The 9,836-nt window shown below is 36.2% G+C and overlaps 1 protein-coding gene across 8 annotated transcripts in view; it reads left to right on the forward strand.

Moving 5' to 3' along the window:
* The window catches only part of LOC111393637, a 21,545-nt gene extending 15,470 nt beyond the window's left edge, over positions 1 to 6,075 (forward strand). For 5 of the 8 annotated variants that reach the window (XM_023019275.1, XM_023019276.1, XM_023019279.1 and 2 more), the window contains exons 14-17: positions 2,870 to 2,951; positions 4,263 to 4,388; positions 4,947 to 5,027; positions 5,723 to 5,836. In XM_023019275.1, coding sequence (XP_022875043.1) covers positions 2,870 to 2,951; positions 4,263 to 4,388; positions 4,947 to 5,027; positions 5,723 to 5,728 — 295 coding nt within the window. In that variant the 3' untranslated portion in view covers positions 5,729 to 5,836. Of the gene's footprint in view, positions 1 to 1,358; positions 1,551 to 1,591; positions 1,739 to 2,869; positions 2,952 to 4,262; positions 4,389 to 4,946; positions 5,028 to 5,722 lie in introns of those variants that run through there. The other 3 variants (XM_023019274.1, XR_002702459.1, XR_002702460.1) reach the window with 3 other exon arrangements.
* Positions 6,076 to 9,836: the final 3,761 nt, after the last annotated feature.

Raw genomic sequence — 9,836 nt, forward strand, 5'->3', positions numbered from 1 at the left:
ATCGTCTCCGTCTAATGTTCCTCCTATTTGGAAAAATAATTGTAAAGGTCGTGATAGTCCACAATCTCCTTTTCCATGTAGAACGCATATTGACAATCATCCTTCGGTGTCATTGGCTCCAATTCCTCCCGTTAAGTCCCTTCTAGGACCACCCTCATCTGATGTTCCTCCAATTTTGAAAAATAAGGATAAAATTTTTTATAATCATCATTTGGCTTCATTGGCTCCAATTCCTCCCGTTAAGTCCCTTCTAGGACCACCCCCATCTGATGTTCCTCCAATTTTGAAAAATAAGGGTAAAATTTTTGATAATCATCATTTGGCTTCATTGGCTCCACCTCTTCCCGTTAAGTCCCTTCTAGGACCTCCCCCTTCTAATGGTTCTCCAATCTTGGAAAATCAGGGTAGAATTTCTGAAACTCCAAGGTCTTCTTCTCACTTGTTGTGCGTTAACTGTAAAGATTTTGGCCACATTTCTTCCAAATGTACTAATCGAACCTTAGTCATGGAAGAACGAAAGAATGTAATAAATATGTCATTAGAAGATCTAGTATATGAACCTAAACTTGAAGATTTTGATGACTTGGATGATAGTGAGGACACTTCTTTAGGTGGACTCCAGACTCTTCCCAAGACTTTAGATACTATACCCCTTGTTTCTGACAACTCTCGGTCACATGTTATATGTCATACCCTTGCACAACTCAAAGAGCTTGATGATTTCACTGGCCACCCTTGGAGAATTCAGTCGCCTGTGGTTAGCATTAAATCAACATTCCCCATTACTGACCAACTTCAAACTGATGGTCAAAATGAAGTCGTTAACCAAAGTCCTGGCAATTTATACAAGTCTCTAGTCCAGAAAAATCTTAGAAATTGGGACTTGATTCCCCCAAATGTTCAAATTGCGTATAACAATTCTGTAAATCGGTCTCTAGGTTTGAATCCATTTGAAATTGTTCATAGTTACAAGTCTAGGCGGCCGTTAGACCTTATTTTCATATCCCCACATGCTAGTATGTCGATATCAATTGAAGCATTTGTGCATCATCTTCATGACTTGCATATTAAGATCAATAAACAACTTCACGCAAGTAATGCATTATATAAACTTCAAACTGATTTGCATAAAGTTTTAAAGCATGTTGGTCCATACGCACATGTCATTAATTTTTCATCACATTTTGGCCACCACTCTACTTTACATATTGAAGACTTAGTTACTTACAAAGGCCTTTTTAATTTCCTTGATGATCATTTTCTACTTCCTTATGTGGATCCCCAACCTAAATATGTTACCATTTTCACCCCAATAACACATGTCACAGCACACAAAGATGTAATTGATGCTATTTTAGATAAACAGGTAGTGTTGACCAATGAGGAAGATTTTGGAGATGAGTGGCATGAATTTTTACTATTGGGAGTTCAGTATCAGTATGTGATTACAAAGAAAGATCGTCCTCCTTGGTTGGATCATATCCTTGAGGATAAGCTACAACTATCCTTGTTATCATTTGTGGAGTTTCGGTATTTGGTCATCGAGAAATGTTATCATTTGTAGAGTTTCGGTATTTGGTCATCGAGAAAGATCGTCCCCCGTGGCATGACTTGGAGCCTTTCGCATCAGATTCAGTGCAACATTCTACTTTATCTACTCGACGGGGTCGAGTTTTTCTCCCACCCCGGGAGAGTTGATGCGGACATCCATTTATTATCTATTTTCTATTTGGACTCTTAGTCATATTTTATTTGGACTATTGTTTATATTTTCGTTATTGGGCTTGTTTAGTGGGTTTGGCCCAAACCCTTCTCTTTAGGGTTTGTGTTCTGTTATTTATTTCTGTTTTGTTTCTCATTTGAGACAGTTGATGATGAATTAGAATTGAAATATTTTTGGTGGCTTGCAGCCGTTTTCTCCCTCCCCTCTCTTCCCCTGGTTTCTTCTCCTCTTCTCCCTTCTCTCTATTTCTCCTCCCCGTTCCTTCTTCTTTCTTTCTTATTCATCCTACATCACATAGGATCGAGTTGACAACTGGACTGGTTGTGAATATAAATGTATGTGGTGCAACCGAAAACTTTTGGGGGATGATTCCCAATACTAAAATATTTGGAGAAGTGTGGGTAGAGCCTTTCTGTAAAAGATGTAAAATCATGTGCTTGAGATTGCAATCTATTAATCAAATAGGTTGTTAGTATTGCAATGTCCCCTATTATGCTTCAAACCTTATTTGAAATATAAAAGCCCTGGCACATCTAATTAGTGTCTTTTTCCCCCTTCCAGCAACTCCATTTTGTTGGGGTCTGTCCACATGTAACGAGTGTACATTTTAAGTAAGATTCCCCCAAAAAAAAAAAAAAAAATTGAAAAAGAAAATCAGAGTTGCTTCTGACTTTCCATTCCTATAAACAAGTAGGATCCCTTTGTTTCTAGAATTTTATCTCTTGTTTGAAGTATACCCTACCATTGTCACGTTAAGGGGTATGTCATTTCACTTCAAACTCATTTGAGACAATTTTTTGGAAAGTAGGAAAAAACAACTCTGAATTTGATTTCGCACAGGTAAATTTAAGCAGTATGTGTGCATTCATGAGTACATCTGACAAACATCATAGTGGTTCATCAAACTAAATTGATAAACAACTTATGAACCTCTTAATTGGAAATGAAATACAATGATGCATAGCAAGTTTATCACTATGGACTTAATTGACATTGTGATCTACAAATCCATGTTAACAAACAATGTTTTTGATATTCCTGGAGACCACTGTTTGTTAAATGTTACATTCTTAAAAAATGGTTTTGTTATTTTTTTCTCCTGCGATAATTTTTGATATGTTATTTATTTCATTGTCTCTGTACTAGGCAAGGAGCTATTTCTGTAACCATGTATAATTTTGGATCTCCTAGGGTTGGAAATAGAAGATTTGCTGAAGTCTACAATGAGGTAATTTTTATAGTTTTGTTTTCTCTCCACACTTTCTTTTCGTACCCAGCACCCAATTGAAATTTTAACAAAGTTACTCTGCACGCTCCAAATATTTCCAAACTACTCTCAAAATTACTAGTTACACCTTGGCAATCCATCTTCTATCTAGGCATCCCCACATTTTCAATATTTCTTCCCTCTTTCTGCACCGTGGGTGCATCTGCGACTGGGAAATCCTGTTGCAGTCACCCATGTACCACTTCAATGGGGAGGGAAAAGAGAAAAATTGTGTGATAAGAAGATTTCCCATTTTAATGGAAAGGGAGAAAATATTAGGGCTAGAAATGGTAGTGGTGGGGTCGGGGTGGAGAAGTGAAAGGTGGAATTGACATATTCATGAAGCATAAATTGATAAAATTTTGTGTTGGTGGATGTGGAGAAATATTGAGTGAATGTGAATAGAATTCCCTTACTGGCTAGTTAGACTACTTACATATTAAGCCTTTTTGTGTTACCCATTATGTTCAAAATACATTTTTCTCTCTTATTTTTTACCACGCATTTTTCAATAAAATAATATTACATTCGAACTCAAAACTTTTCCTTATTTTTTAACCACACATTCTCCATTAAACTAATATTCCAAAATGCATTTTCATAGAAAGGAAAAAAAAAAAAAAATGGGGCTCAAACATGCTTTAAATTATTTGATGTTAGTTCTATTTCATCCGTGTTGTGAATTTTTCATCCACTCACTTCTCAATATAGAAAGAATATGATAGTTTTAAAGAAAAACAAAGAGAACAGAAAGGGGAAATATTCTTTTTTGATTCTACATCATAGTGGTTTTTTTTTTTTTTTTTATGTGCATGCCAACAAACTTCATGACACTATTTCTGTGATCAACTGTGTTGGCTTATGTTGAAATCCTCAAGATTGTACAGATTTTTGCTTTATAATTGTGATTGATTCCTATACCATAGTTAGCTATTACCATAGTTAGGGAGAATTTAATTGGGCAGATTTTCTTCTCTCCTAATTTAGGAGATTCCTTTCCTATTCTCTCGTGCCCTTTATACTATAAATTGTGGTTGTATCAGTAGCAAAATAATAAGAAAAAACAGAAAATTCCTTCTGCTTTCAGTTTAACCACATGAAAGACGTTATACAGTTCTTGTCATCAACATTGAGTTGACAGATTTGTCTGGAAGCCTACTTCATTTTTCGTCTTTTAAATGGAGTTTAGTAGCTAATGCTGATATCCATTGTCTTCAAGTTTTGGAACTCATACGGGATGAATTTCTCTTAAACTTGCTTCTTGGATAGCAGAAAGTGAAGGACAGTTGGCGAGTTGTAAATCATAGGGACATAATACCAACAGTTCCACATTTGATGGGCTATTGCCATGTAGCTCAACCAGTTTATTTGGCAGCTGGAGAAGTTGAAAGCACAATGGTAAGTAGCTGGCTCTAGGATTTTTTTATTTTGACACATGGCAACTATTATTCTCAGAATGATGTAGATATTAGGCAACCTAAAGTTTCCTCGTGAAATAACATTTTTGGCCTAATTAATCATTGGTTAAACATTACATGAAATATCACCAATAAAGTTAATATTATTCATCTTCCAAGTGGATTTGAAAATTAAATTTCAGCTCCAGCTATTTATTAACTCACATTCAGATTCCTTTCTCAAACAACGAATTGAGGTACCTCTTGCATTATTAGTTGAGCCTGAATTGGAACATTTTGAATTTCGCTACTTTATAAAACATTTAATCCTTAACGTTGTCCCTCAGGAGTCTTCTGATTAATTCTTTCACATGCTACCAATTTCTCATTTATGTTTCAGTAAAGGCAGATGAATTTCATCAACGATTAGTTTCGAATAAGAAATAAAAAGTTCATCTATTCATGTGGATGTTGCTTGTTATGGCGTCTTTTAACCTTCTTCTCCTCTTTCCTTTTTTGGTGAAAATGATAATCTTTTACAAATGTGGAACTATTTCAGGAAAATATGGATCTTCTAGAAGATGGATATAGAGGTGATGTTATTGGAGAAGCGACGCCTGATGTTCTTGTCAGTGAATTTGTATGGTCCTACTCCTACTTAATATCTCTTGTTGTCACAAATGTCCTTACCTCTCAGATTTTCCTTTGCTTTTCAGATAATATTTGCACAAAAGTTTAATTAAATGTTCAAATCAACATATTGATGCCCTTTGATTTCCTGTTAATAAAATATTCTTCTGTGTGCTAAAATTACATTAATCAAGTATGGACCTACACCAAGAAATCCAGGTCGACAGCATGAATAATTTTTTGCATCTTCATTCAATCCCTTCAGTACTTACTACCTAAAAGATCTAATGAAATACAATATTTTGAAATAACATTAGTTCATTTTGGTCTACCTCTCTGTTCTAACTAGTTCTATTGGGATTGCTTTGCTCTTGTGAATGGATTCTTTAGGTGCACACAATACATGTCTCAACCACCTAAGTTGTCTTTCCCTAATTTAACGTCAATTGGTGCCTCATTTGCTTGTTGGTGTATGTTATCTATGTCAATAAGGAGGAACATACTGGCATAATTGTTGGCATGATTGTAAATATAATTGTACCTTCCATAATAGGTATAGAAAATTGCTGAATTTCAACCTTGTAATAGGAAATGTACCTCTATTTAAACGGAGGAAAAGTGTCAATGAAATTATCAAATCCAAATTCTAAATTCGATGACATGGTATCAGAGACGCAATTTTGAATTTGTCCCCGCTTCTCATAGGATTGAGTCTTTCTGTTCGGGTACCAATTTAGTTGAGTGACACTTGTTCGCAATCGTCGTCGGCATCTTCTGTGGGGCAGTCAAAGTGCATCGATCGGTGGGATTTTTGGGCTGTCAGAGAATTCCGACAGCCTTGGTGTGATAATTTCAGCACCATCTTCGTTTTTATTGCCGGCGTCTTGGTCGACTTTGTTGGAGTCCGGTGGTTGATAGGCAGCGAGAGTCGGGGACGGAGGTATCTGCCGTTTCTTTATCTGAGAACTGCCATCACTTTATTTGGGCTTTAATTCTTTTAATTGGGATTGCTAGTAATTGGGTTGTAATTCATTTAATTGGGCTTTAATTGATTTTATTGGATTGCTGCTTATTTAAATTGGGCTCACTATCTATTGGGCTATAATTAAATTTGGTTGATCTACTGACTATTTTATTGGGCCTTTGATATTAGAAAATTGATAGACTTATTATTTTGAAACGGCTACTGGTAATTTCGACTCATTTGCTGTGAAATTCACGGGCAAAAATGATTCATCTTGGGAATTTCAATTTCACCTATTTGTTATGGGAAAAGAGCTATGGGGTCGTATAGATGGAAGTGACCCAGCTCCTACTGAGCTTCCAAAATTAGTTTAGTGAAAAATCAAAGATGCTAGAGTAATGACATGGATTTTGGGGTCTGTTGATTAGCAAATTGTTCTCAATCTGAGACCGTACAAGACTGCTAAATTTATGTGGGAGTATTTAAAGAATGTGTATAATATGGACAACAGTGCTCGACGCTTTCAGTTGGAATATGAAATAGCGTGTTGTAATCAGGGCAATCTCTCTATTCAAGATTATTTTTCTGGGTTTCAGAACCTATGGACGAAATTTACTAATCTGGTTTATGCTTCGGTACCAGAAGAATCTTTCTCCGCTATTCAGAAGGTTCACGAGCAAAGCAAAAGAGATAAGTTTGTAATGAAATTACGGGCTGGATTTGAGGTCACTCGTTCAAATATGATGAATCGTGTTCCTTCACCTACCCTGGATGTTTGCTTTGGGGAGTTACTCCGTGAAGAAGAACGTATTGCTACGCAATCTACTTTCCAACAGGACAAATTAATACCGACTGCAGTTGCTTATGCCACTCATGGGAAAGGCAATGGACGAGATATGCGGAAAGTTCAGTGCTTCAAATGCAAAGAACATGGACGTATTGCTGCTCACTATGTGAAGAAGTCTTGCAACTACTGCAAGAAATCTGGACATGTTATCAATGAATGTCCTAGTCGTCCACAAAATCATCAGTTTAATGCATATCAAGCTACAGTTGGTTCCACTTCTTCCACCACCAGTAATTCATCTGCAGTTACTCCGGAGATGGTACAACAGGTGATTGTTTCAGCTTTCTCAGCCTTAGGGCTTCAAGGTAATGGTTCATCTTGGCTTGTTGATTCTGGTACATGACTAGTTCATCTGACATCCTTCGTAATATTCGAAAATATCATGGATCGTCTAAAATTCAGAATGTTAATGGTAATCAATTGCATATTCAAGCAGTTGGAGACATTAATTCTTCATTCAAAGATGTGCTTATATCTCCAGAACTTTCTAGTAATCTTATTTCGGTCAAACGGTTAGTTGATAATAACTGTGATGTTCAATTTTCTCGTGATGGTTATCTTGTACAGAATCAGGTGTCGGGTAAGATACTAGCGAAGGGGCCTAAAGTTGGACATTTGTTTCCTATGCACTTTTCCATTCCTAGTTTCATGTCTTTGTTTTACACTATTGTAAACAATAAGAGTAAAGTATGGAATAAACGTTTGGGACACCCAAAATCTGTCGTTTTATCTCATTTGTTAAACTCTGGTATGTTGGGAAATAAAGATAAAAATTCTACCATCTCTTTTAATTGCTCTACTTGTAAAGTGGGTAAAAGTAAGTATCTCTCATTTCAATCTCATAGTAGTCATTCTGAGCACTGTTTTGGTTTAATTCACAGTAATGTCTGGGGGAATATCTCCTATTATCTCTCATGCCCAATATAAATACTTTGTCACATTTATTGATGACTACAGTAGGTATACTTGGATTTATTTTCTTCGATCTAAATCTGAGGTGATATCTGTCTTTCAACAATTTATGGCCTACATTGAAACTCAATTTTCTTCTAACATCAAGGTTTTACGTTATGATTTAGGTGGGGAATATATGTCTAATGATTTTCATACTTTTCTCCAAACTAAAGGCATTCTTTCACGGCGCTCTTGTCTTTACACAATGCAGCGAAATGGTGTTGTTGAACGCAAGAATCGCCATCTACTAGATGTTGTTCGTACGTTATTGCTTGAATCCTTTGTTCCTTCTAAATTTTGGGTAGAAGCCTTATCTACTGGAGTTTATTTAATTAATAGATTGTCTTCTAGTGTCTTAAATTTTGACACTTCCTACTTTCGTCTGCATAATCAGCATCCTAACTATCGTGATATGCATACCTTTGGTTGTGTTTGTTATGTCCTTTTGCCACTTCATGAACACCATAAACTTTCTGCTCAATCTGTTAAATAAACTTATGGGCTATAGTATGTCACATAAAGGTTATGTTTGTTATGACTCATCTTCTAATAAATTTCGTATTTCTCGTTATGTGACTTTCTTTGAGAATCAATATTTCTTTTCTTCTCATGTTGCATCATTGCCTATCACTCCTGTTCTACCACACTTTGATGAATTAACTCCTACTCATGAGCGCTACAAACCTGCATTTGTGTATGAACGTCGGTGGCCACCTTCGCCCCTTCCTGAGTCTGATCCGTCATCTGAGCCTAGCCAAGTTGTTCACTCACCCAATGATCCAGATTCTGATACTATTCTTTGCCGATCCACTAGAGTCACTCAACCTCCTGATCGGTATGGTTTCTCTCAAATGTCTCTTAATGCTACTTTATTATCTGTTCTGATTCTCTCTTGCTATTCAAAAGCTGTGAAATATGAATGCTGGCGTAAGGCCATGGCAGATGAACTTCGAGCTCTTCAGGAGAATCATACGTGGGATATTGTCCCTTGTCCTGCAGATGTTAAAGCTATTGGATCTAAGTAAGTTTACTCAATCAAGTTACGATCTGATGGCACATTGGACCGCTATAAGGCACGTTTGGTTGCTTTGGGCAATAGGCAAGAATATGGGGTTGACTATGAGAAGACATTTGCTCCGGTTGCCAAGATGACTACGGTGCATACTATTATTTCTATTGCAGCATCTCAAGGGTGGCATCTTTATTAGATGGATGTTAAAAATGCATTTCTTCATAATGATCTCAAGGAGGAGATTTACATGACACTTCCACTTGGGTTGTCCACCTCATCTTCTCAGGATGTCTGTAAGTTAAAGCGATCTCTGTATGGACTAAAACAAGCTCCGCGGGCTTGGTTTGAAAAATTTCGAGCTACTTTGCTTCGATTCTCATTTGAACAAAGCCAATATGACTCATCCTTATTTCTTTGCAAAACTTCTACTGGTATCGCATTTCTTCTTGTTTATGTTGATGATATTGTCATCACCAGGACAGATTCGGACCTAATCACTCGTCTTTAGGAACATCTTCAGGCCTCCTTTCATATGAAGGATCTTGGTTTTCTCACATATTTCTTAGGGTTGGAAGTTCATTCAGATCATTCCGGTATTTTTTTAAATCAACACAAGTATACACAGGAGAAAATTGCTGAATTTCAACCTTGTAATAGGAAATGTATTTCTGTTTAAACGGAGGAAAAGTGTCGATGAAATTATCGAATCCAAATTCTAAATTTGGTGACAATCTATCCAGTTTTAAGCCTAGATAAAGAAGAGTTGTTTTATGTTGATGGTCGAGATAAAACTGTCCTTCTATAGAAGTATAAAATGAAACCTATAGTATTTTATTGTGTTCTGTGATAATTGTTGTAACACCTCTATTAAAAAAATGGACAAACAATTTCTTTTCACCAAAAGTTCACTCCATTATTGTTAATTTTCCGTGGTCAGTATAAACTTGGTATTTTAATATAAGCTCGTGGTTGCAAAAGTTGATTTTCGAAGGGAAATGAAGAACTTAAAAAAAGGTAAGAGAAACTTTAGAATAAATTGACC

This window comes from Olea europaea, chromosome 4, assembly GCF_002742605.1.
Source record: "Olea europaea var. sylvestris chromosome 4, O_europaea_v1, whole genome shotgun sequence".
NCBI lineage: Eukaryota > Viridiplantae > Streptophyta > Magnoliopsida > Lamiales > Oleaceae > Olea > Olea europaea.